This window comes from Paramormyrops kingsleyae, chromosome 2 (assembly GCF_048594095.1).
Source record: "Paramormyrops kingsleyae isolate MSU_618 chromosome 2, PKINGS_0.4, whole genome shotgun sequence".
Classification (NCBI taxonomy): Eukaryota; Metazoa; Chordata; class Actinopteri; order Osteoglossiformes; family Mormyridae; genus Paramormyrops; species Paramormyrops kingsleyae.
Window position 1 is genome coordinate 8,272,814 of NC_132798.1, and position 27,892 is coordinate 8,300,705.

Below are 27,892 nucleotides of genomic sequence, written 5' to 3' on the forward strand. Positions count from 1 at the left end.
AGTTAGAAAGTTAGTCGAAAACTCTCGGCTGTGCAAAAAAGTGTCTACCCACAGGTCTGGGGCGAAGAGCTGCGAATGAGTTTTGGTGTCTGGGAAGCACCTGGGAAGGAAGCGCAGTCTGGGTTTAGCGTTTGGTGCCACCGAACAGATCATAGCTAGCAGACAAGTAATGTTCTACAAGCGGTCACATGTAGCCCTGAACCCCAAGGAACAGGAAGGCAGGGACCCGAACTGTCGCATCTGAGCGAACCTCAGTGTGTTTGCAACCTGATCTGCTTCATCACGAAACATGCTGCTCCGACTTTGTGTGGGATACCAACTCAGCCACCGGGATGCTGACAGACAGAGAGAACATTTGAAAACACAAACACAAGCTCAGAATGAGGACATAGTAAGACACGGCACTCGTGCATTTCACAAACGGCAGTTTATGACAGTTCAAACGTTTAAGTTATTACATAAATGTAGTGTTTATTTTTTAAACAAATGTACAGCTACAGCAGTACTTCTTGCTTAATAATATCACACTTCTAATGGTGAACTCTACAGCATTTCCCAGGGGGTATACATATAAAATATACAGATAAACACAATTGCAAACACGCATTTGACAAATGGCTACTAGCCTGCATATACTAACAACACACATTATCGATTGTCAACACATTTCATATTCCTTATTACATGCTGTGTAATAGATGTATATTTTAGCTGTACTAAGTCATCGGTTTCTTGTCCTATCAGTCTCTTATTCCAAATACCAGCAGCACTTAATTCATATCCAACTGATTAACGCATCAAGCAAAAAACATCAACTGCACCTTCCACTCATTAAAACCCAACGGTAGGTGGAGGAAATCGGGCCCGAGAATGAATGTTTACCATCTCTTAGCACTTAATGTAGGAAAAAAAAAAATTTACAAAGAGGTTTTACAGGTTTCACTGAGCTTTGCTTCATATTAATTCTAAGATGAGTCATGATCTCTGAAGGATCACACCATTAGTGCGTACAGGTGAGTTGTTAAAATTTTTTTAAAATCGTAGAACATAAGGAATGGTAAAATTCATCGTCAATAAAATATCATAAATCTTGGTTATACCAGTGACTTGATAAAATGCATTTGTATGTGTGTGTACCTGTGCTTTCGTGTGTATAGATTTTTTTTTTTTTATCTAAGCCACCTTAAATATTTATAGTCTACATTTAGGTGTGGGAAATGTTAAACATACATTTCTGGCTTGGCAGGGAAATGCTTTGCAAACCACACCCATGAAGAAAATGCACGTTCTTCACACCAGAAACGAGGCAGTGAATTCAGCAAAATGGTATCGGCAAACAGGAGCGAAGACAGCCAGAGTAAAAGCTACCTGCAGGCTCCAGAGAACCAGAGAACTAGAGAACCAGAGAACCAGGCCCGTCACCCTGTCAAGAAAGGGAAGCATCTACCAAATGAAATCAGAAAATGACTGAAGCTCTTTAAGGTCTGCAAGGAGGAGCTTCTTAATAAATGGCCGTGTCCTCCTGTAGCACGGCGGTCATCGCTCGTTCAGATAGTGCAAGACGAGAGCTTATGGAACGAAGCACTTTATGGTAGTAAGACTGAATAAGAGCAGAGGGGTAGGTGACTGAGCCGGAGCAAGGAGAGAAGAGTGTAAGCATGCAGGGGCCACTGCTGTAGGGCCGAATCACTGGCTCCAAAGCCAGAGACGGAAGGTGCTCCTTTACAGTCGGGCCAGGATTTCAATATTCAAGGCAAAGGCGATGGAGTTGTAAATGTGTCCCCAGTCGTTTCTAACATCCCGTATCGATTCAGGCGGCAAAGAGACACCTTCACCATGACAGAGACAACTGGTCCCATCAGGTTACGGCTTAGACAGAGGGGGTGGGGGTGAATGTTCTTGAAGTTAAGCATATTGATGAAGATGAAGTACACCCCCCCCCCCCCACAGTGATGATACACATGCAGTTAACACAGGAATAATGCGCAGTGAGCAGTGAGCGTACAGAAAGGGCTCGCAGTTTAAGGTCACAGGCGAGACGATGGGGAATACGGAGTTAAGGGCCAGCGATCCCACCGCGGCGAATCCTCAGAGAGGGAGGGATCAGAGTACAGGTGGGGGGGCCATAGGAACATCGCTACTGTTTCACACACGCTGCCCTTTGCACATTATATGCTGTAAAAAAATTAATACAATAAAAGTTGAGTTTTTTTGATGTGTGCTCTTTCACTTTTTTTTTGTTGGCTATTAGATCGTCGGGCTCCATCACTGCATCTCAGAAACAGCAAGACACGGCAGCAGGTGGCAGAACGGTCAAGGAACCCGTGTTACCAGAACGTTCCCGGCGCTCTGAGGGATGCACCTGCCCAGGAACACACCCCGCTGATGAGAGCTGCATAAATGACGGAAGTGAAGCTGGAGTGGGAATCAGAGAGTCCCGGGTGTGGAGAGGGTCACGACTCAGTGTGGGCGGGGGGGGGGGGGGCGGAGTCACAGTACCAGTGCAGCAGGTGTCCGTGCTGAGCAGGAATGACATGCCGGCGCTGCAGCTGTGAGAGGTGTCAGCTGGGACAGGGGGGACGTGGACATAGCCAGTGTAATGCTTGTGCTACACAGTGCAAATGGTCTGGTCATACATGCCCTGGTGGTGGGCAGAGGGGGTCCCGGGGGGCTGGCAAGTTGACCTCCAGGATGTAGCCCAGGTCAGGCTGACCGATCCCCGTCACCTGGACAGCACACGGGATGAAACTGCTGTCAGCTAAAGCTAAAACTACACGCCTATGCATCATGCTGGGAACATGCTCCGACAATCACATTCTGATTATTTTGGGCTGCGACGCTACAAGCAGCAATCCAGGACAGGCCGATCCCGTTAAATTAAAAGCTAATTGACAGAAGCAGGACCCTCCCGTGCACGACGGACGCCTTTTAATCATTGTCGGCTTCGGGGGAGAGATTGCTCTTAATAAAGGAGTGTAGCACGCAATGGAAAGACCATAAATGGTGCCGAAACAGAATCCCGGCAGTGAAAATGCCGATACGCGGCACCACGCCATAAATTTCCGCTAGGCCGCCAGTGAAGCACCGAGTAATTAATGAAGCGGGGGCCGAGAGCACCGCGCCGGGGGCAGGGAGAGCGGCGGCCGCAGGACGTTCAATATGCATCCATCAGCGACCTCACACCGGGCCGCAACACCCCCCCCCTCCCGCGGCGAACAGTAAACACTGCTGGGACACCCTCTCAAGGTTATCAGCGGAGTTTAAAAGAGTGAAATGGGGAATTCTATAAATATATGTAAGGTATGTTTGCAGAGGAGCGTTAGAAGTTAGAAGTCAGACCTTGACTAGCCTCAGAACCTCAGGAGACCAGGAGAGAAACTGAAGGATTCCTGCAGACCTCCTGCCAAACTGTGGCCAGCATTTCCATGCACTCATTTCCCAGTGTTATGCAGCGTAACATATTCATTGTCCAATGTGCAGGGCTTCTTAGAAAATATAGGTACCTTCTTCCATCTGCTTCTTGTCCCCTTCAATTGTTAACATAATGTAAATTGTTTTTAGCTCTATAACGTCTGTCCTGTCATGGATGTTGCACCCTTGGTTCAGGAGGAATGTGATTTTGTCTTGCTCTCTATCGTACATGGCTGAGATGACAATAAAGCTTTGAATGACTTTGCCTGTGACCTAAACAGACCGTTTCTGACCCCTGGGGGTGGGGGGACTGTGTGCCAGGGGGGGGAGCAAACGCTGTGACAGTCATGGAAGCGACGGGGAGAAGGTGATCCTCCCACCTGCAGGGGGGCCGCCGGCCAGTCTTCAGTGTCTGCTGGTCTTCAGTGTGAAGAACAAGAAAACGGGCTGGAGAGGAGTAGAGAACAGATGTCAGAGCCTCAATGCCGCACGGAGCCGGAGAGCAGGGTCCAAGGAAAACGCCAGGCCACTCACCTTGTGATCCCCCATGCAGACCGTGGGCCCGAGAGTGTTGTAGACGATGCCCATCTCACTGCCGTCCTCCTGCAAGGACACGCACACACTCCCATTACCGATATGCAGGTCGTGGAACATATGGCTGAACTTTAGGCCCCGTGGGGGGGAGAGAGAAATACCATACGTCCTCTAACAAAGGATGGAGTTTAGGGAAGCAGATTGGAAAAAGAAAAAAAGAAAGATAGATAGCAGGCAGGCCATAAATAACTAGATGACACGTGTCGCCCTGAGTGAGTGACAGGTCTCATATGGGACAAAGGCCTGCAGTAATAGCCCTCGTTCCGGGTCACGGCCACTCACCCTGTGCATGATGTCGCGGGCCGTGTGGGACATGAGGATCCGGTCACACCAGGAGGGACATCGCGTGTTCATGTACTGCGTGGGCTTAGTGTAGTCCTCACTGTAGGGGTAACTGGGTAAAGCGACACACACACACACACACACACACACACACACACACACACACACACGCACAGAGTTAACGGGAAGGGCTGGGTGAGGGCTGAGGGGCTCTACGGTTCAGAGAGTTACGCACCTGGGCGGGAAGGTGATGTCCTCTTCTGTGAGGACATCATGGAATGCCATCACCTCCTTATCATACTTCAGAAGCTGCAAGAAAAAAAAAACATACAGTCTGAGACGGAAAGTTCAGGTCTAGAAAGTAGAAAGAAGATTTTTGTTTCAACCAACCATTTAAGTATAAAGATTCACAGTCTAAGTTACTGGGAGTACTGAGCTGGTGGGGTGAAACACCTTGGTCTGGATTTCTACTTTCTGGACCTGAACTTTCCACCTCTGCAGGTAGTTAACAATTTAGAGAGACATTCAAAGATTAGATTAAATTAACTTTATTGATCCCAGGAGGAAATGACTATGCATACGGCTGCCAGATGCTTAGAGCAGGAGAAAATACATTTAGTGCAAGACAGACAAGGTGCAAAAACGGCACAGACAGCATAAAGCCGAAAGAGACGGTGATATTGGCATGATAAAAAGATTTCACTGGTGAACAAAGATTTTGTTACGATACAACTAAGGGGCGTCTTATTTAAGGCCTACGGCATTATGCTGATTTCAGAATTTTGCTATCACACAGTTTTTGAGTAATGTCATCTTTAGGCAATATCGATAGTATCCTTATAGTTCCTTATTATGATTGTACAGGTACATTAATTTATTAAAACTGATTTATTCCCATCTGTGAACATTTTGAAGACTTCACAGAAGAGGGCAAGGTACTACAAGTCTGTTTTGACAGAGTTTGCATGCTGTGACATGTTTGTACATTTCATCAGGTTATTTCTGATATGGAAAAACAGCATCAAAACAAGCCCAGTACGCTGGCTGACTTCTGCTGGTCCCTAAAGAGGGACGTTCCGGGGCCCAAGTACAGCAGAAAATCATACATTTATATATTTTAGATAAATCGCTTATAGAGCATATGTCTAGTGTAAATACACATACAGTATAAAGTATCCTACAAAATATCCTATATGATTTCGATTTGTGTGATAAAGTAAAAATGTGTTGACCAGTGATATAGAAGTAATGTTAGAAATGCAGGGAGGTCATTCTGCCGGGTTTGCTTGCCTGATTATTCCAACATGAAAATATTTTATATAGGAGTCATTTACAGGAGAGATAAATAAGCAATAAATGGCTGAGCACTGCTGTTATTTCTGCATAATGTTGGACTTTTCCTAAATGACCAATGTGCTCAGGTAAGAGATGGAGTGAGACTCCTTATCCAGTATAGAGGGCATACTGGAGTCTTATTTTTCTGCCCACGGCCCACGTGACGAAAAATCAGTGTATGTGAGGTGAACATGGCAAAGCTATGACACAAGGTGAAGGGAGAGTTGGCCTAGACAACCCGCCCCCCCCCCCCCCGTACCCCCCCATACCTCTCTACCGTTGTCTTCTCTGAAGACTGCCTGGTGCAGGTACGCGAACTGCTTGGTCTCGATGTGGAGCAGTACCTAAAGCGGCCACAGAGACAGAGGAAGGGGTCATGGAGACGCTTAGAGGCCTTCAGTGCGTAGATGGTGCTGGGGTGGGGGCACTGCGGGAGGGGTTACCCTGTGGTCATCGTCCTTGTCCTCACAGATGATCTTCTCCACCTCATTGCTGCTGTCCTTCTTCACTGTCTGGACCTCCGCCGACCGGGCCAGGGCCTGTGGACACATCAGAGGAAACGTAGATGTCTGACAGGCCTGGAAGCCCCTCCCCCCCATGCATGCGGCCCGCCCTATGCTTGCCGGACCATAGCCGTACCTGAACCAGGCTCAACGTGTCCAGCCGGAAATTAAAATCCCCAAAGAGGAAGAAGGGGAGAGACGTGTAGCTGCTGTCGGATATTCTGGGGGGAAAAGAGGAATACCTACAGTCAGTAAGCAAAGAGGAATACCTACAGTCAGTAAGCAAAGAGGAATACCTACAGTCAGTAAGCAAAGGGGAATACCTACAGTCAGTAAGCAAAGAGGAATACCTACAGTCAGTAAGCAAAGAGGAATACCTACAGTCAGTAAGCAAAGGGGAATACCTACAGTGAGTAAGCAAAGAGGAATACCTACAGTCAGTAAGCAAAGAGGAATACCTACAGTCAGTAAGCAAAGAGGAATACCTACAGTCAGTAAGCAAAGGAATACCTACAGTGAGTAAGCAAAGAGGAATACCTACAGTCAGTAAGCAAAGGGGAATACCTACAGTCAGTAAGCAAAGGGGAATACCTACAGTGAGTAAGCAAAGAGGAATACCTACAGTCAGTAAGCAAAGAGGAATACCTACAGTCAGTAAGCAAAGGGGAATACCTACAGTCAGTAAGCAAAGAGGAATACCTACAGTCAGTAAGCAAAGAGGAATACCTACAGTCAGTAAGCAAAGGGGAATACCTACAGTCAGTAAGCAAAGAGGAATACCTACAGTCAGTAAGCAAAGAGGAATACCTACAGTCAGTAAGCAAAGAGGAATACCTACAGTCAGTAAGCAAAGGGGAATACCTACAGTCAGTAAGCAAAGGAATACCTACAGTCAGTAAGCAAAGAGGAATACCTACAGTCAGTAAGCAAAGAGGAATACCTACAGTCAGTAAGCAAAGAGGAATACCTACAGTCAGTAAGCAAAGAGGATGGTGAAGAGCAGTCAGACGAGCAGACCAAGGCAGAACTGCTCAAGAAAGCTACTCACATTGGTTGTGACTCAGTCAACAGGTTGGAAAATGTTACTTATCCTAAGCTCTTCAGTTAGTAACTGGTATTGCAATAAATGTAACATAATAAATGTGCATTAACAAATGTCATAGATGCTTTTGTCCAAAGAGATGTACAAGTGAGGATCAGAAAGCCAGGTCAGTGTGTCTAGGGCAGCTGGGGATAATGGTCTCATTCAAAGGCCCAAGGGTAACATTACAATGCCAACCAAGGGATTAGAACCAACAACCTTATGGCCAACCCACAGGGCCAGATGCCGTAACACTGGCGAAGCCTAGAATGTCATGCAGAATATAATATAATAAAGTGAATGTGATAAAAGTGACCAGTCCCCCCCCCCCCCCCATACCTGTCAATGACGTAGCGCAGGGCGTTGCTGCGATTGGCCGAGTAGATGGAGGGGCTGGAGTTGCAGGCAATGAGGTTGGAGGCGTCGTGAAAGAGGTGGACATTGACCAGGTCGAGGCCCCTGCGTGAACGGCGAGGTTAGACGGACACTGGGAGGACCCCCCCCCCCCGCCCAATATCAGGCAGCTGCTGAGCGCGGCTGCATCTTAAAGCTTAAAGCTTAAAGCTTATCTTACGGTGACTGTAAAATAATAAAAATCTAAAGACAGCAGCTGCCATAAACAGATTCCTGTCATAAACAGAGTTTATCAGTAAACAAAAAAACGAAAATGAAAGGAGCACAGGCCACCTGTGCAGCCCACGGCGCTGCCTTCTGCATGCCTCTGTTTTATGCTTTTGGGCATTTTGACAAAATGAAACCGCAGGGACTACAGAGGGGAAGTTTTCAGTAGGTAAAAGTGCAAGCAAGACACGACTTGCGTGGGAGGCCCAGGGTCCTGAGGACAGCTGGTTTAACAGCCACTATCCCTGCAGCCCCTGCACTCGGGGGGGCTGCAGCACAGGTTAAATAGCCCCTGCCCACCCACGCCCACACGGGAACATTAGTCACCCCCGCTTGGCGTTCCCTCATTTTTTTCCTCTTCTCTCTGCCACCTGGTGACGATTAATGTACATCTGAGAGGCACAGTGTTGACTCACTAGAGTGACTCCAGCAGCACTCTGGGAATTGGGCTCCCTTCATCACAGCGAGGAGGGGGGAGGGGGACATGAGAGAGCAAACAGTGGCTATTGTACGTGCAGTCGCACAGCACATTTGCTGACACGTGTTGGGGACGCGAGCTCCCACCAGACGACACCCCAAAGCACTCGGGGTGAGACTTACTGGTTGTGGATGATCCACCGCGCCCTCATATATCCTTTCCTGGACCACTTGAACTGCAAGATGAATCAAGAAGGTTAGAAACTAGCGCTTGTGAAGGCTTAGTGACCAGCTCCCACAGTTATGTATAGATATCAAAATACTCAAGAGTGCAAAACACAGGACAAGATCAAGAGTTTAGAAAACCCCAGTGAAGAGAATCTCATTTGTGACACTTTTGCTTATGGTCTTTTCATGCTGTTCTCCATCCATTTGTTTACCATTAAAACTGACGGACATTTCTTTTTTTAGCAGATATTTTTATCCAAAGTGAAGTACAACCGATACAGGAGGACCAGCCAGTCCGCGGAGCACATGGGATTAAGGGCCATGCTCGACGGCCGATGGTGACATCACTCTGCCGGCCACGAGATTCGAACCGGTGACCTTCCGAGGCACAGAGATCTAACCTGCAGAGCCACGCATCATTTTTAATAACCGATATTTTTTTTTTTAATAACAGATATCTTTTAGCATGTGGACAGTCATCAGACAGCTCATATGTAGGTGTCTGTAGATCCCATGAACCGTAGAATTAAGCAGCATCGTAATTTCGGGGGCCTGAGTTTGACTGTAGCTTCCTGTAAGGGCTCAATTTGTTAAGCCATTCTGCAGTACAAACAGGTGAATGTTGTGAGGATCTATAAGTAAAAGCACAAGCTAAGCGGCTGAGTGCGAAACTGGAAAATTCCTAAAGGAACACAGATCCAGAATTCTAAGTGGTGAAAAGGTCAATAAAAGCTGACTCCCAGATGCCCAGAAATTCCCCCAAAACCCCCCGGAACACCGGAGAAACCCTTGACCCCCCCACCGGCATACAAACTTACATCTGGCCAGAAATTCTTGGGGAATTTTTCTTTCTCTATCATCGTCACCCCATCTAGGGAGCCGACGTATCTGTTGTGCCCCGACACGGCTTTGAATTCCTTCGCTGGGGGTTGGGGTGGGGGAGGGGGGTAAAAGAGCGAAAAAACATGCAAACACCAATCAATAAGCTAATGCAGCACTCATGGACGCCACATAGATGATAAACAGATCTATAACCGGCCCATTAGCTGCCTACGGACCATATCCGGAGGCACGACAGGCTGGACAGAACGGCATCATTGGGAGATTTAAGGCTCTCCTATCGTCTGATTCATTTCAGGTACTTGTGGTGCCGCTGGACTGTGCATCGGGAAAACGATTTTGTTAACGGCATTTGCTTAATGCCCACTTGGTTCTGTCCCTCCCCCAGATGTATAAATCTTGTCAAACGAGGGGAGAATAAGAAGTAAACATTCGAGAATATTTAGAACTAGAAAAGAAGTTAGAAGACAGTTTCAGTCCTTCACGGTTTGCCTATTGAATCCATTCACTGCAATTATTATCGTTCAAATGAACAGTTCAAGCATGGTGAGGCAATGGCACCGGTGGTGTGATTTGCATGTAGCCATCTGACTAACGACAATGCTGCTAAATTTGTTTCTCTCTCGTGTACATTCTGCTGAAGGGCTGGCCTATCGTTTAAGGATAAGAGCTTTCAGGTGAATGAATAATGTAAATACTGCTCCAGTCCAGGCGCTGAGGCCTCATTTGTGTTTGTGTTGCTAGCGGTCAGACGCAGTGTTTGCACATGCTGCTGGGAGAGGCCAAACATGACATCACCAAAGGCACTGGGAGAGGCCAACCATGACATCACCAAAGCCGATTTTTAACCAGAGCGGACAACAACGGGAGGTTGCTTTTTAACATAAACGGGTTAATTCTCTTTTTAATGAATGGCTGGCGGACAAATATAATTTTTTATACCTACCATTAAAATCATACTGGTATATGTTCTTCAAGGTCTTGTGAATGAAGTACATGCTTCCAAGGGCCTAAAACAAACAAACAAACAAAACAAGGAAAGAAACCTTTGTAATGCATGCATGTGTATCTCTTTTTTTTAATGTGTTTGACACAAATTCTAATATGGACTCCATAAGAAACACAACAAAATTACACAGCAGTTTGTATGTTTTATGAAGATAAACCTGTGATAAGAAGCTATATTTGCAAGCTACAAGCTATAATAAAACACTAAAGACAAACTTCACGTTATTGATCTAGCTCAGTTACAACACGCCCCCCTCTGCCAATTGCTGTGATGTTTTATGGGACACACTGCAATCCCGACTGGAGCCCTTACAGGATTCAGCTGCAGCTTCCCTGAAAAGGCCTGTGCAGAGCCAAGTCCTGCGTCAGGGTTCAAAGTACTGAGGTTATTTGCAGAAGGGGCAATTGGATCATACGCTATTGTGTGCGGACAGGCAAGCTCCTCTTCATTTGTCAGCCCCCCCAGCCTTGCCAAACCCCTCTCCTTTTCACCCCCCCCCCCCCCGAAGAGTACACACCCACACTTTACCTAACCATCACCACTGACACGGCCTGACAATTTTTTAATGTACTGACTGCCTGCTTCACTGATCTGATTAATCGCACCCCCGGAGATCAATAGAAACAGAAAATTAAATCATTTAAAACGGATTAAGCGATTGGGCTGATGTGGGGGCATTCACAACCCTGGGGGGGGGGGTGGGGGTGAGGGACCCCTAACACACACAAAATGGCTGATTAATCTTACGGTCAAAATGATCCTCATGTAATGTGACAAAGCTGTCCCCCTGACCACAGTGACACGAGGGGGGGCTTTCTGGGCATGGGAGTCTGGGTCTGTTCTCCGTTCGGCTGCCGACTCCCACGGTCCCAGCAGTTTCTGAGCGGTAACCTCAGTCTGACGGATAATCCGCCACTAGCCAGTTTAGGTTAAAAGTCAGTAACTTTGTGGAAAAACAACTATCCAGCTGGTTAACTCATTCTTATTAATTGGATTTACTAATTTAATTTGGTTTGAGAAAGCAGCCACAGTTCAGATGAAGCTTGACAGTCTTGGGTTAAACTCCCTGTTCCTCCTTCCTCTCCTCCTCCTCTTTTTTACTCTCTATTCCTCTCACCCAATCCTTCCCTCCTTTTTTACAACCCAACAGCAGGCTCACCCATCTTCATCAATCAGCCCACCGTGCAGTTTAATAAAAATGTATTGACTTACGAGTGATTTTTTATCAAAACACCATTTATACCTGTGTACACATGACGCCCCCCCCCGTCCCCCCGTCCCCAGCCCCGGCAAAGGCGCTGATCTGTGGCCGAAGTTAAACAAATTGAAAATCAATGCTGGAGTCGCGGATGAAATGAGAACGATGAGAGGGGGACTGGGGCCTTGTTTCCAGGGGGGGGGGGTGGGGCATCGTCTGGGCCGTCCAAACCCCCCCCGCGTTATTTATCGTTTGTGAATGGGAGAGAGAATCGATAATTTTAATCTGGAGTTAAATTTATTAACTTTGCTCAGCCCCCCCCCCCCTCCAAGTCCCGGTGTGCCAGGACCCGCAGAGAGGGACCCCACCCCTGAAAGATGGGAAGGCATCACCTATGGGTTAGAGAGGGATGGAGCTATGTCAGAGCCCTCTGACGCCTCGTGTGTGTGCCCATGTGGCACCGGAGCGCCAAGGAGGAAGGAAACTTAGTGCTGATGAGGAGGATGAGGAAGAGCAGTACCAACCAATCAGGGCGACACAGAGCCAGATGGGGAGGCCACTGCGCAGTGCCGACCACGAGATTCAGGCAAGCTCTCTCAGGTCACTGACAGCCCCGCAAGACGCAATCCTGCAAGGCTGCGGCCATCAAGCCAACGGCGGCCCCTCAGTAACCAGGCATCACACCTACGCAGTCATAAAGCACACAAACCGCATACTGCCAGCTCCAACCGCACGTCCAAGCGGACGCGCTCGCCGAGTCAGCCATCGTGCACCCGTCTTGGCATACGAGCCTGACGGCGGGGCGGAAGAAGGCGAGCAAACACAGCGGGCTGAGCAAACACGAGAACAACACGTGGTACTTTAATCATGTGCTCTGGTTGCCAAGTAGGAAGCCAGCACTGAACCTGATGGAGGTAACGCCTCACAAAGAAGGAACCTCAAACGATAGCCTGAGGTTGCTCCGGACTCTGATACACTCAGTCACAACCGCGGTCAGCCCCCCTGGGGGCAAGGGTCCACCACACTCACCGCCGAACATGAACACAGAGCGGGCATCACAGGCTAACCGTGTGACCACGCTGAAGCTCTCTCCAGCCCGTTCTGACATACGAAGCCAAGCTACCGGGTGGCACAGCCTCGGCGCCACGTTCCCTCTGCTGTGCCAGAGCGGTACGGGGCCTGCGGGTGCCAAGCCAGGCTGGCATAGTTTGCTTTCCATCGAGGCCAGGATCCTGGCCAAGGCTGCCGATAATAAGCTGATGCCTCAGCAATTAAAAAAAAAAAATGGAGAAGTCACTGGGCTTCGCTTAAACTGGCGCGCTTTCATAAAATGTTAATTAGTCTCCTGGGATAGAATCCAAAACCCTCCAGGTGAAAAGAGGAGCAAACAATTGTAATGGGAAAAAAGCACTATTTTTTCAGTTTAAAAATGACACAGCTACATAAAGAGGTGTAGACTTTGATTAGTCATTTTCTGAAGAAATTGAAACTGGACAAAACAGAGCAAAACAGATAAACCTCACACCCCAAGAGGAGGAGGTCTGAATCCTCTCCCCATCTTCATGTGGCTTCTGCATGTTCACCCTGCATTCTGCAGGTTTCATCCAGATATGCTGCTTTGCTCCAGCAGTCCAAAGACGGTTAGCTGGCATGAAACTGGCATCCCATGCTGGGTCCCCCCCTGCCCTGTGGTGTATGCTGGCAGGGACAGGATCCACGCCCCCCGTGACACTGACAGGATAAGTGGTTGGAAGAGGGATGGATTATGTTTTTACAGCACCCATTCGCTGTTCCAAAAAAGAAAGTTCATAAACAGCGAATTAAAAAAAAAAAAAAAAACCATACCAGACAGAACAATGAAAAAACATTTGACCAATCATGTACTACGATGTCGGAACAAGCCAGCTGAAGGACACGTCTGTCTGAAGCAGGTCTGGCAATGAAAAGACAAACCTTTGCAGTAAGTCTAGGACCTGACTGCTATGGCAACAATGGTCAACTCTGCCATTTATAGATGTTTTTTCATTGTCAAAAATAGAAAAAAAAAGTTCAAAGTTGAGCATTTTGATAGATTTAACAGTTCTTAGCTGTCTCTACTCAAGACTACACCTAGTGGCCACAAATGTCACATTCAGGAAAGCAATGTAACAGTAAATTAAATCAACAAGTGACACATTTCACCATTTATAAGTTTGTTTATGCTACATACACGGGCGGTTTAAACACAACAAATCACTCTTATTATTAAGTCATAACTTCAGCGCTTATTTTCAGGGATCATCATTAAGTCACTAGACAGCCCCGTTACTGACTAGCTTAATGAAGAAACATAAGACAAAAAATTAAGATGAATTTCATGTTTGATATTAATTATCAAATTCCCCCGCCCATTAACTCTCCACAATGCGAAGAAAAAAATCTAACTGAATGCTACATTGTCTTTCGTTGTTTTTCAAACTCCTGTTCTCAAAATCTGCTTCACGGCAGAACAGTAAGAAGTACAACGCTTATGCCAGACTGCTGGCTCCCTCTAGTGGTGATAGTCAAGGCAATCAGTTTGCTTGTTTTACAAAACAATTCAAAAGAGCGGAGTTCACTGCCTCTGTTGTACACCGTTCTAAAGCATCTATACAGGCTGCAGTCTTGTCTTGCTTACTCAAACTCAACAGTGACAATCTTGTGTGTATCTACTCCTGATGAAACGAATGAATTTGTTATTATTTGATTAAAGGTTATAATCTAGCCAGAGATACTTTTCACATCACTACTCACATTAACGCCATGGTTACCTAAAGCCTCCACAGGCCTCTGTGTTCCTGACAGGCCTTCAAACACCTGAACGAGACACAATCTTGGCTACTCCTGTATTTCTTTGTAAAACCAGCAGGTCCTTTTACTGGATCCAAATGGTCCAGCACTGAGCAGTACTGGGTGTGGAATCTCACCGTGAAGCTGTCCACAGCCTTGAAGTTACTGTCCACGTAGATGCAGACTCTGTCAAAGTCCCTCATCTCCTCGCTTGACTCTATTTTCCTGGGAGAGACAAAAGAGCTCAAAAGAATCTGTTGCCAGCTGGTACCATGATGGCTGATTTTATGCTAATGCTATTAGCACTAACACAGACCAGCCCTTAAAATGCAGCCCCTCTGTTTATGGATTGTGTTCCGTTATTTTCACGCATCCCTAATGTTTTCCCAGTTGTTAGCATAAGCCATACATCATATTATGTGACATTACTGCAATGCATCTGTTGTGTGAACAGGATCTAATCGAGACAACCTGGTTACTATGGTAAACAAGTTCGGCACATTGTTTCTGAGGACAAAGAGATGCAATGAACTCGCTGTTGAGCAACAACACGTGTGGCCCCTACCCAAGGACCCCTTACCAGATGAAATTCTCGGTGTGGCTCATGTTGGACATGTACTCCTTCCCCCCCACCTCCTGGAAATGCAGGGCCACAAAGCGAGGCCGATATGTCTGGACCGTCTGCAGAGACACCACAACTCACATCAGACCGAGTGACATTACCGGGTCGCTCTGCAGACCGGCACCGGGTGGTGCAACTATGCACATTTACTCACACTTCACACTTCACATTAACTGCACCCTCATCATGCCTTTATAATGCGTTCATAGAACATTCAGTGCACCTTCATAATGCATTCATAGAACATTCAGTGCACCTTCATAATGCATTCATAGAACATTCACTGCACCTTCATAATGCATTCATAGAACATTCACTGCACCTTCATAATGCATTCATAAGCAGCATACAACTACACCTTAACATCCTAACATACCTTAACAGTGTTAAGTTTATTGAACCTGTTCAGGTATGTTATGATGTTATGGTATACATTCATGTTGCTTATGAATGTTTTATGAATGCATTATGAAGGTGCACTGAATGTTCTACGAATACATTATGAATGCACAGTTAATGTAAAGTTATCGCACATTTATACAGCTGAAATCATGCCTAAAGCAACAGGATTCTGGTACCTGCTCAATGGTACAACAGAAACAAGGTAAAGACAGGGGCGCTGTGACATTGGGTCCGGGATCAATGTGTATTCTATTCTATATTTACAGATCCATCCATGGACGTTTGGTGAAAACTTGCAACACGTGCACACAATATGAATATGAAGCTACTATCAGACACTGTGTTTTTTCCTCTACTTAATTAATGACCTACAGAGTAATGTGTTATTTATATATGGCTAATGACAATTAGCCATATATAAATCATTAAACCAAACACTCAAAAACAGAACCTGGAGGCAACATTTAAAAAGCTTCCTGATTTGTTTAGAGAGCCTCATGCTTGGATAGCTTTTGTAAAGTAATTGCTCAAACACAAAAGCAAATCCAGACACCAACACCTCAAAGAAAACACTGGCTGCTCAGTGTAAAAATGATCAACACAGCACCCTCTGCTGGAAGCGGTTTGCAATACCCAGCAAGCGGGTTACTCTGCGGATGCCACACTGATGGGTCCCCACTCAATGGGGAGAGCTGCACAGACACCAAACTCACCGTGAAGAATTCCCGGAGCCACTCGCTCTCAATTTCTCCAAGCTGGGAAGGAAGGAGACACGGGTACACAATCAGGACAGGACATAGTAAAACCTGAATTAACCTGAATTATACATAAATCATCAGCCAAAGGGGGGTGAGTTACGTGACGTTTTACCATAAATACAAATTTATGATGATTTTCATACATCTGATATCTTTAGATACAGACCATCCATTCTAAAGAATACATCAAACAACACGCAAGATCCACATAAACACAGGACCAATACAGAGTTATACCGAGACGACTGGACAGAACTCTTTAGAACATCTTGGAATTGTATTATAATGAAAACAGTTAGAGATAAAACCACTGCAAAAGGTCTGTCTATGTGCACAATATAAAAACAAACTTATATCCATGAGACTGCAGAAATCCAAAGGGAAGACAAAAAATACAAGAAAAAAAATGACATTAGAATTGATCTACTTGCATCTAAATTCTAAACTGTCACACGGCAGTGTTGCAGTGAAGTGAGACGGAGAGGATTCTGCTTATGACTGCATGAAATGACACAAATAATAAGTTACAGCAAAATACCTTATCAGGATATGCAGACATTCGGTAAATTCTCCCCTCGCCCCCACCAGCCCTCTGTCACACTGTCTGAAGGGCACTAATCTACTTTGGCCCAAGCGTACGGCCAGCAGCGAAAGGAAGGCGGGGAAGCAAACGGGGGGCAGTGGAGCCAGATAAACAGCCGCAGGACGGCTTTGGAGCTGCAGCCACGCATGGCATCACAGGCGCAGGCTGCCACAGACTGGCACAGGCTGCCACAGGCTGGCGCAGGCTGGCACAGGCTGCCACAGGCTGGCACAGGCTGCCACAGGCTGGCACAGGCTGCCACAGGCTGGCACAGGTGGACGGGTGAATGACAGATGAGGTTTTCATAAAAGGTGGCTGAACCAAAATAAAAAAAAAAGAATACAATTTTTTTCAGATGGTTTTTCAAATGAAAACCTTCATAAAGTAACCATTTAAGTGTCTAAAATGCATCAGACATTTCCAATTTGTAGTAATATTTAGTAATATTAATTGCAATTGCACCAACCGTCTTTCAAGCTAATTTCAATTAAACAGACATCGGCTTGGATACCTGCAGACGTTTTTGTTCTTGATATCAAGTTTACACATATAATTTAAAACTAAATATCCCTTTTTTTTTGCCACCGGACATTTGCAGACAAATGTTTTTCAATTATCTTAATGGCTTTAAAACCAGTGTTCTGCAACTTAAGAGTTTAAAGGTTTCAAACATAGAATTATACGTGACTAATTAAGCTTTTTAATTATTTAAAAACCTATTTATTTCTCTGCTCATTTGTTTGACTGGATACCCCACCAGACATTTTTGGAGTTTGAGATACAAAAATGTCAAAACTGTATATTTTTCTTATGTTGTACATAGTGTACATTGAAATTATACATATTTGTATAGATGTGTATATTTAATGTCAATGCACTGGAAATGTACTCACATTAAAGGGGATTCATACAATATTGGCAGGCATGTAATGTATTATTTTAAAAAAATAATGGACTCGAAACACAAAAAAAATGCACGTCATGTCATTCACCTTGATGCAGTCTCCAGACAGAGTGTGACAGGGACACAGAGCGTGTTTTCCTGCCCTGTAGGTAAGGAGACTCCCTGTGGACTTGGGACCGGACCTGCTGTGCACAAATGACTCTGCTTTCCATTGAAAAATTCCATTGTATTCCAGACTGTACAGGGGGGTGAAGACAGTAAAAGTTGTAAGGGCAGCAGTTGGGGGCGTGAAGGAGGTTGGCATAGGCTGTTTGCCAAATCGGTGTTCCTTCAGATGATGCCTCTCTGGGAAATTGTCCATCATGACCTGATCAGTATCTACCACTGGCAGCCACTAGATGGCAATGCTTCTGCCCGCCAGGTGGCCAAGCGCTCGCCCATGTTCAAAATGTGGGACAGCTTTACACATACTTTGCATTTTGCTTTCCATTCGCATTTGAGATCTATAGCCATCCAGTTACAATATTTGGGACTGGAAATGCAGGAAATGTAAACTGCAAATAAGCCTACATCTGTATTCCTTGCTGTAGATGAATCAAGCATGCCCTGACAGATAGATAACGCCAAGCATGCACCCCGCTCCATGGTTCGCTCTTCAGTGTGTACTCTGTGTACATTCTGCCACTGACAATCAGCTCACATCAGTGAATTAATCAAAAACATTAATAAGTAAATACAGATGTCTTTTTAGAAAACATAGCAGAGCAATTTCTTGCAGTAGTCTGGAAAAAACAAAATATTTCCATTCTTTCCTCTTTCCACACTGATCCAGACTTGAAAAACACCAAAATCAAATTCAGTTCTGCACAGGGACCCCTATTGGTTCCCCAGAGTTAAAACTCAAGAGTTTTAATGTCACTTGTGTTAAAAATGGGGGAATAAAACTATATCCTGGAAAGCCGGTATTGACCATGACAGTTTGGGTCACAGCACCGGTGTCACCGCCGCAGGAAGTGAGGGGGTGGCAGCTGGTTTGCATACTCCATTTGCATGGTTATGGGGATATGGGCATCTGGAGAACCACCAAAGCAGCATCTCATCGGCTTCACGTTTCGCCATCAGTGTCCCACCCCTGCACCCCCAGCCCCTCTTGGCCCCAAGAGGAGTCAAATGGGACGAGACCAGTCTGGTAAGGAAGGAGTTACTTAAAGCAGTGTCTATTAAACCGGTCCTCAGGGACCCCTGGACAGTCCATGATTTTGCTCCCACCAGAAGCTGGGAGGGAGCAGAAACGTGGACAGCAGGCAGGGTGAGAGCAGTACTGTGGATGGTCTAGGGGACTCGGGGGAGCAGGGTGGGAACACTGACTTAAAGGGCCAAGATGCCAGCAATATTGCATAGCTACAGGAGGAAAGCAACATCCCCAGGCACAGAAATAGACACTCATAATATGGTCACCAGTCCCTGCAGGTCACTCAGTAGCGAAGAGCTCTTGGAAACCTTCCCTATCCAGAGAGTAAAGAGTGAGGTCAGGTTATAGCCCCAGTCCTGACCCTCAAAGTGAAGATAACCCCACCACATGCTTAACAGAGCCAGAAAATTAGCAAACCTAGCTCAGTTAATTAGCTTAAGTTACTCACCTCTTAAGTACTCACAGAGCTACAGAAACCATATCATACCTCACTGTGATTTACAAGCGTCAATCACACACAACTTAGTGCAGCCACTAATGACTATTTTTCTACAGATTACTCTGTCGACTAGTTTACCAACTGGTCGGTTAATATAAGTGATTAAATTTCCTCCAGAAAATCAAATTTGACCTTTTAAGTTCATTTTATTTTGACAACAAACTGTATCGCATTGCAGGGCTTTAGATAATGGATGCTGGCTTTTCAGCACTACATGGGCATTATTCACCCACAATCCGATAAGCAGATTAGTAGTATGCCTAAAATATTAATGAGATGTGTATAGTCATGCCCAAAAGTCAGTAATCTGAATAGGTTCAGCATGGCTTTCTACCCATTTTTGTAACCGCTTGTCCTATTCAAGGTTGCTGGGGGTCTGGAGCCTAATCCCAGGTGCAAGGCAGGGAACAACCAAGGATAGGCCGCCAAGCCATCGCAGGGCACACTCACACCTATAGGCAGTCAATCTGGCATCGTCAATCAATGCAAAATTATCCTAAACCCAGATTTTAGCCTAAATATTTTCGCAAGCACTCATTCAATGGAGACTCAAAGGTAGCAGGCAGACAACTTTATGGCTTTAATAATGAGTGTGTTTAGCAGCTACAAAAGATATTTAAAAGTTCTCCGTACTGAAGGGAATTCAATAAACATGAATAAACAAAACACTGAAAAGAACACACAGAAATTATGGGCTAGATAAATATATAAATATAATAATGTTATTTTTAAGCTTAAAACTGTAGTCTGGGAAACAAAATATAGAACTATTTGTTCGATGATTACGATAATGGGGATGAACATACAGAAAGTGCTCTGCAGCGAGACATTAAGTGAGCTTAACACTGTTTATCTTGACATTAGTATTAATACCTGAATGACCTTTTAATAAATGCTGGGAAAATCCCAGTCCATCTGTTTTTGCTTATCCAGAGTTGGATTGTGGTCGTGAACTGCGAGGTGGGGAGGGGCCCGCTCAACCCCCCCTTCAACACTTTTGCCTTGCAATACATGTTGTTTGGCTAATGGGTCCGATGACGTAACATTAACGTTTGCCTTGCCTAAAAAAAAAACCACTAACACAAGATGCCAGTGAAGCACACACAAACTGGGTAATGTGCACCTAACATCTTGTGGCCGTCTGGTAAACGAAGCTGCCTACAGACTGGTCTAAGATTAATGAAAGCAAGAAGAGAGCAGCTGTGGATGGAGATTGGGGAGGATGAGAACTAGTGAAAAAATACAGCAGGACGCCAATAAAATGCTGACCTGGGTAGATCAAACTCAAAAACAGCCAGGAAACGTGAAATAACGCTCAGCGCCGTTATCTTACCGCACAATCTCACATTAAGTCTGAACTTGTTGACCAAGCCGGATCCTGACATCGCACTACAAGCGGAAGAGGGACAGAGAAAGCATAGACCAAGGCCCATACACTTCCATGTTAGGAAGCGTCTCTTCATACAAATCCCCCGCCCTGACTCCCCTTCCTGGGAAAGAAACCTTTCTGTTTTTACAGAAACCTTAACATCTACAGCGGGGTCTGACGTATTTTCTATGGCACCAATACGGGAGCTGGAAAATCTGCCCCGAAGCCAAATTTCCACGAGCGAGTCTCGTTGAAATCTCTCAAACTATAAATACGGCCTTAACAACACGTTCAAACAAACAAAGGAAAACCGAGCCTATGCGGGGAATAAGTCAGACTTTTGTTACGCTGCAGCGCAAACGAGGGACGTTAATCCAAAAAAAAAAAAAAAAACCTAAAACCTAACCTCCAAACGGTGGAACTGTTCGTAGCAGTATATAGCACGTCTCGATAGGTAGCTCAACTCGTCATAATACGGTCTCTGAGAACGTGACCCCGACTCTGAATGCGGCGCCGAATGAGAGTTTAAGCGACATCCCGGGGTCTGTATGGGTGTCACACTTCAAACAGTACATGTGGACGGCTATTTACAGAGACAGTTACATTTATTTCTGTGTGATAAGTAAACAAAGGAGGCTCCCAGCATTGGCGGCGACAACGTATTGTCACTTTAAATTGATTTTACTTATACGGCTGGCTCTATAACCATACCTTGCTCATTGACGCAAAGCTGGGACCATCCCGAGGTTACAGTCCCCATCCTTACAGTGTTTTGCCGCCGTGATATCGGCTGACCCACTGCGTTCCTCATCGCCTAAATTACAAACCCTTTTCCTTTAGGATACATTTGCATACAAACTGACTCGTGCGGCCCGGCGCAGATAGACGGGCACAGCACAACGCGCGGAAACGGACCACCGCAATGCCACCTGCTCCACTGCCTGCTTTTCAGCGCAGTCTACCCACTGTCATGCACATAGCGATCGTGTGCAAGTGTTTTTTTTTAAGCTTTTTAGAAAGTTTTTTTTACATTTACATGTACTCGGTGAGTGCATTAACAAGGGAGTTAAAAAACAGGTCATAGGTCAGAATCCACAGGTGGAGTAAAGTAAAACCTTGCATGACGATGTACATAAAGGGACCCTGACAGACTGTAATACAGTGTTAATACAGTGTTAACACAGCGTGCCATTTGGGAGAATGAGACTACTAGTGCTTAAAGATTAAGAAAAACTGTTAGATTAAATGTTTTGCCTTTGGGATAAGCATTATGCTGTCAGCTTATCCATAGCAACATATGTGTGGGCAGCTGAGAATTTCACACAAGCTGCAGAACTGCCGAGACATGGCAAGAGATTCATCCCAAATAAGACAGTTACCTCAAAATAGGGGAAACGTGAGATTCACTATGACCATCATTTCCTAGCACGTCCATGTCGTTTAAGTCTCCAGTCTCACGACCACAATGTCAGACGCATGCCGGCTATAAGTCCCTTGCCGCGCTGGACGAGCAGAAGCCAGAAAGCACGTTTAATCTGGGAAACCATCAAACATGAGTGAAACTTCTGAAATGAACTGAGGCAGAACACAAAGTGGGTCCACCCAGGCGGAAGTGGAAGGCATCTGGCAAGGGACTGTGAGCCTCCAGGGAGAGGGACCCTGTGACTGAGAGCAGCAGAGCTCCTGCCCCATCTTTGCAGATGCTCCTGCTGCAACCTTGATTTCATCAAATGCATCACACCTAGAAATGTATCATACATAGAAAGGGCATACCTAGAAATATATCATACCTAGAAATTTTGTGCCCCTAACAAAATGCTACCATGGACCCCACTGCCTAATTTTGCATATAATTTTATGCTGCACCTCTGCTCATATTGGCCATAACTGGGAGAGTTCTGAAAGTAAGCATTTACCATTTGCTACAGCATGGGAGAGACGGTGCGGGTTTTTGGGATGACCTCTCAATCGGCCAATAACATTGGGTCCCCAGCACTGCAGTTGAGAACCGCTGCTTTACTATTGGCTGATTGAGAGGATCCATGGATCAGGTTCGCCACCGCTGTACTACAGTGATGGAGATTACTTGGGCTTCCTGCAGGCTTCTCATATTTCTCCCAATACAAAATCATACATAACAGAAGGAGTGTGGGGCTCTGCTGGACAGGACTCTGCGCCCATTACTGAAGGATCAACCGTTTCCATGGTAGGCAGATTGATGTCACTGTTGGGCCCTTGAGCGAGGGCCTTAACCCTGACTGCGGCAGGCACCCTCTCACCCTGCTTTCACAAGTGCATGTTGCTTTAGATAAAAGCATCAGACAAATCAATAATAATAATAAAAATACAGTGACTGATGTCTCCGAGTTGCTGTGTGTGACTCTGTGCCCTGTCATATACCAGCATCTGATCCAGGGTGTTTGCTGCCTTGGGTTTCAGGGGCAGCGTGTGGCTCAGTCAGAAGGTTGCCGGTTCAAGCCCAGCCAGTACGTCTGTAGGCCCTTAACCCCCAGCTCCCTGGGCGCTGCTATGGATGGCTGCCCTTTGTGGCCAGCTTGCTCTCACCTAAATGGGAGACTCATAAAGAAAATTTCTCCATGGGGATCCATAAAGATCCATTATTATTAATAATTACCCTATGCAATCAGAGACAGGCTCTACGGGGACCAATAAAGTACCTATTATAATTAGTAATTACCCTATGCAATCAGAGACAGGCTTCAGGCTCATCACAAAGTTGCATTTGCTGGATGGATGTATAGATGGATGGATGGACTATAGTGAATAATTACACTAGTCTCCAGTTTGTTAAGAACAGAATGCAGTTGTTAAAAGGTATCACATTTCTAACCTGAGCTCTGTTTAATGGCTACTTAGTTATGGTATACTTGTAGTAGTTTACAAAGGATGGTATGATGAACAAAGAACTAACCATTTCAGCTATATCCCAACAGCTATGTCAAGTACTACACTGAGTGGACAGACCAGATTTTCAAAGGGCTTTACCAATGGATAGATAGCAAGTACAACGCTACAGTAATCTTGACAGTGTAGAACTTTGAGAGCAAACTGACTTACCTTCTCTTTCCTTTCAAGTTTTTCCACTGTGGTCATGATAAGCAGTGCACACTGGACAATGTTTTACTATCAAAACGTCAACCTCTATTGTGTAAGGTATATAAGACTTCTCTTTTAAGTTCATTACATACTAGTGAACTAGAGACTCTTACACACTTTCAAAAGCCTTCAAAAGAACTAATGTCAGAATAGAAAATGAACCAACTACTTTAGTCTGGAGAACTTCAGCCATACTCTACAGTAAAACACTGCGCAGGACCTGCTGACAACACTAAGTTAAATTATACAGATGATATAGGGAAGTTTAAGGAAACATATAACCTTCATACTTAATGTATTAACTGGAGAAGCATAATGTAAATGTACACCATTTAGCTGTGGGTGTATATCAAACCATCCAATTTCAAATAAATTATATCCTATTGATTTTCAACAGCCACTTGTTTTTAAAAATGTACGGGAACCTGGAGCCCATCCCAGAAAGCAAAGTACAGAAGGCGATTTAAAATCCTGGATGGAATTGCGATTTATTACAGGGCACATGCAATCACATGTTAAACCCCGGCCATCGCACTGCAGGAGACACCCAAACAAACAACAAGCCGACGTGTAAACTTTATACCACCAGAGCCTAGGAAACACTCACACGGCCATAGTTGTGGGTTTCATGCTTCTGAACCAGTCAAACGTGTTAAAAAAAAAAGGACCATAAACACTTCGAGTATATCCGTCACCTAAAAGATAATTTTAAAAAATCCTGCTTAGTATGTCCCTGTCATCTGATCGCGGCAAGTTTTCCTACTCCTATTCAAAAGCCTCCTATAAGAAGCGGGACAGTAAATGGACAAAGGCTTGGGGTGAAGGCTGATGCAGCTTCTGATTCAACCTCATTCTCCATAACAGGAGGCATCGCCCCCACTGACAAGCTATTATAATCTGTGCTGGGTTTTGGGTCACTAAGTTTCATTTTGTGCCCTGCGATGAGCCGGTATCCCGCGCAGGGTGTCCCCTGCCTTGTGCCCAAAGCTTAGACGCGGTTTTCAAGTGAGATCTTTGGTAAATGTACAGTAAGCCTAAACTGACCCGTGCAATACCCCTGTCACAGTAACATTTGCGTCTAATTCTTGGACTGCATTTTATTTTATTGGCATTATTCCATAGATTCCTTACGTAAAAGCTACTGTAATCTGAAACTCCTCTAAGCTCTAAAATCCTCAAAATCTATATAAAATTTGCAGGATTTTTTTCCATATTGATGAATACATATATAGAACGCTGTGAGTAAAGCGGTGGGCAGCGCTTCTCGGGGGCTTTTAAGGCGCCGTGGTGCGCCCTTAATTTCCTGCTTTATTTGAATAGACACACGACCCAAGAGCTCGGCTGTGATAGGTAGTGGCTGTGACGGCGGATCTACGCCTCCACCACCCACAGCAAGCCCGCAACGCTAACGAGTGTACAGGAGGGGACAAAAAAACTTCACTCCCGGGACGTAGGTGCTTGAGGGGCACGGTGCCGTTACATATTCAAAGGGGAAAAACCCGAATATTTCACAAATTGTTGTATGTAACCATTCACGACATATTGCTAGCGTTTTTAAATTGAAATATGTCATTGCTATCAAGACGAAATATGGATGCCGTTCTGAAGCTGGTAATGTAAATAACTGACAAGCAATCGTTCCAATCTCATGCATCAGCATCGATTATTCGGCCAGACGCAAAAGACACGCTCCTTTTACTAAAGTCCTGCACGCGACTGACAACCACCGACCATGATGTACGAATTGCTCAATGCATTAATTCCGCAACACCACTCGCGTGGAAACTGCAGAATGAAAGTGCCATTTCACTATCTACATTAAACCCTGGTACCGTTTCCTAATTTAAACAATCCCGTGTTTAACAATAAGCCATGGGTGACTGTTAAGTTTTAATTTCCGAATACTTACATTGTCAAAAAGTGACCCGACATTTGCAGTGACTAGCAGGACGTCAGTGTAGGTTCCCATGATAACGATCGAGCTCCACAAATAGTCCGAGGAGAATGATTGTGGCAGACGTGCTGGTTATCCCGCACGTACAATTTATCTGTATACAAACAGCAGGATGAACGTCTGGCGCCAACGACTATAAAACACTATCTAACGCTTGAGTCGGAATAAACCTCTGCGACAGACATATTAGTTGTTCTCATGCTGTTTGTTTTCTCCTCGCGCAGTGAAACCCAGCTTCTCTCCAGGCTCCCTCTGTTCAGGCTGACACCTTGCGAGGAACTGACATGACAGGGGCCTCTTTTAGTCCTCGCATAGTAATCGGACCTGGTTCCCAGCAGAATTAAGTCCGGCACAGCGCGTCTACCGCATTTAAACGCACCACCGTCCCGTCTGAGTCCTGCGCTGCTGCTGTTAATGTTACGTTAGTAGCGCGCCGGAGCTCCGCCCAGCCATTGCGCCGTACTGTGTTTATCCTGATCGCGCTTCCGCGAGACCCAGCGCAGAAGGATCAAATGAAGTCTTGCTGGATTGTTAGGAGACTACCGGCGTGGAAGGGACGATCTAAAGCGCAAAGAAGACTTGATGTAGCAGCTGTAATCGCATAATGAAATTGCATTCATCCGTCATTTTGTCGTAATAACCGGTCATTTTAAGGTAGTTTATGGCAAGTTTTAAATGTGCATGTTAAGGGCCGTAAGTGTTTTGGATATGTCTACACTCTACAGGACACCTCAGTCTTCTGGCCCAAGCTCCATTCACCAGTTGCCGCTGGTGTTTACTGATGTTTTGGTTAGGGAGTTAGTCTTCGTCATTTCGTTTCCTCTTGTTTTCGTTACCCTTAGAGTTAGCTTAGTTTGGGACGTGTGCGTTAGCTGTTTTGGTTGTTATTTTGGCCTGGGTCACTCCCGAAGTTTGTTGCACCTCGTGTTTGCTAACGTGTCTGTGAAAAAATATAAAAAACTATAATAAAAGATCCCTTTGTTTCCCGTGCTCCCTTTTCCCGTTCCCTGGTTGTCTCGTCTTCCCCTCTCCCTTTCCTTTACCTTTCTGTCGATCCTCAACCGTAGACTGGGGATCGTAACAGTGCATAAGCTGCCAGCGAAGAAAAGATACTGGACTGAAAGTCACAGTACTAGGTTAAGAGGAGCAAGGGTCTTTTACCTCGGAGCTGTGGTCTGTACCTAAGCGGAAATTTACTACGTCAATAATCCCAGTTTCACCGTCTCTATAGGTTGGCAGGTACTGGAAATGCTAGAGATGACTGTGGCGACATTTATACACGCCAGTGTAAATCACTAATGATGAAGTCTGCTGCTAATAACTTAAATTTCTACTCTGCTTGAACGGGTTCCTCTTCATGTCCAATAGTCTCAGGTGACAAAACAAGTAGTATTTCAGTCAAAAAATGAATATTTTACCCTAACAAACAGGCCTGAGCTTTTTAAAGAAAGTATACAGTAGAGACAGGTAACACGGTACAAGCAGATATCGTCTTATATGGTTAAATTGGATAATTAAAACTGGACCGTAAAGCCAGTTTGGGACATAGCTTAAAAGGCAAAAATCAAAATGTGAGCCTATTTTCTAATAAACAAGAGGTATGACTTTGAATGCTCTCTCTTTCCTGATCATATTTCACTGGCTTGTTAATTTGAAGGCCAAATCACACAGATCCTGCCACTCCAGTTTCAAAGCACCATTTTGCTGTTCTGTCCCTATTCAACACTCAAATTATGCAACACACATATCTTTAATACATTTGCAGCATTAAGTATTCTTAAGTGTTTCATTTGTTCATCCAGACGTCTTGTGTTATCTTGCACCAAGACATTAGCAGAAGATCCTTTAAGTTGTGAAGTGTTTGTGAAGTTGTGAAGTGGGGCCTCAATGGAATAAGGTGCTCATTTGGAATAAGATTTGGGGGATTTGGAGGCCAAATCAACACCTTGAACACTTTTTCATGTTCCTCAACAATATTCCTGAATAATTTTTGCAGTGTAGCAGGGGGCATTATCCTGCTGAAAGAGGTCACACTATCAGGGAATACGGGCCATGAAGAGGTGTCCATGGTGTGCAACAATGCTTATGGAGGTGGTATGTGTCAAGATAACATCTATATGACTGCCAGGCCCCAGGTTTTCACAGCAGAATTTTGCCCAGATCTT

General features: G+C 45.3%; 1 protein-coding gene across 4 annotated transcripts; it reads right to left on the minus strand.

Annotated features, from left to right (window-relative positions):
* Positions 1-412: 412 nt before the first annotated feature.
* Positions 413-26,163, minus strand: inpp5l (inositol polyphosphate-5-phosphatase L). 4 transcript variants are annotated; one of them, XM_023801010.2, is made up of 16 exons: positions 25,683-26,163; positions 16,065-16,106; positions 14,908-15,008; positions 14,465-14,552; positions 10,259-10,322; positions 9,291-9,394; positions 8,428-8,480; positions 7,546-7,665; positions 6,262-6,346; positions 6,066-6,161; positions 5,892-5,966; positions 4,523-4,596; positions 4,288-4,399; positions 3,946-4,014; positions 3,792-3,858; positions 413-2,726 (listed from the first exon to the last, which is right to left on the minus strand). In XM_023801010.2, exons 1-15 carry the CDS (start codon positions 25,740-25,742, stop codon positions 3,817-3,819), a joined length of 1,185 nt encoding a protein of 394 aa, XP_023656778.1. In that variant the 5' UTR covers positions 25,743-26,163; the 3' UTR covers positions 413-2,726; positions 3,792-3,816. The 4 variants fall into 4 exon arrangements, with proteins under 4 accessions (XP_023656778.1, XP_023656795.1, XP_023656787.1 ...); XM_023801027.2 differs by lacking the exon at positions 25,683-26,163 and adding an exon at positions 21,368-21,521; XM_023801019.2 differs by lacking the exon at positions 25,683-26,163 and adding an exon at positions 16,648-16,750.
* Positions 26,164-27,892: the final 1,729 nt, after the last annotated feature.

Bases quoted from the DNA above. Each gene is read 5' to 3' on its own strand.
- inpp5l (XM_023801010.2), bottom strand. From the start codon at position 25,742: ATGGGAACCTACACTGACGTCCTGCTAGTCACTGCAAATGTCGGGTCA. The intron at 7,666-8,427 runs GTAAGTCTCACC...CCGTTCACGCAG, and splicing joins CGGTGGATCATCCACAACCA to GGGCCTCGACCTGGTCAATG. The intron at 4,015-4,287 runs GTGAGTGGCCGT...GTGTCCTTGCAG, and splicing joins CCCGCGACATCATGCACAGG to GAGGACGGCAGTGAGATGGG.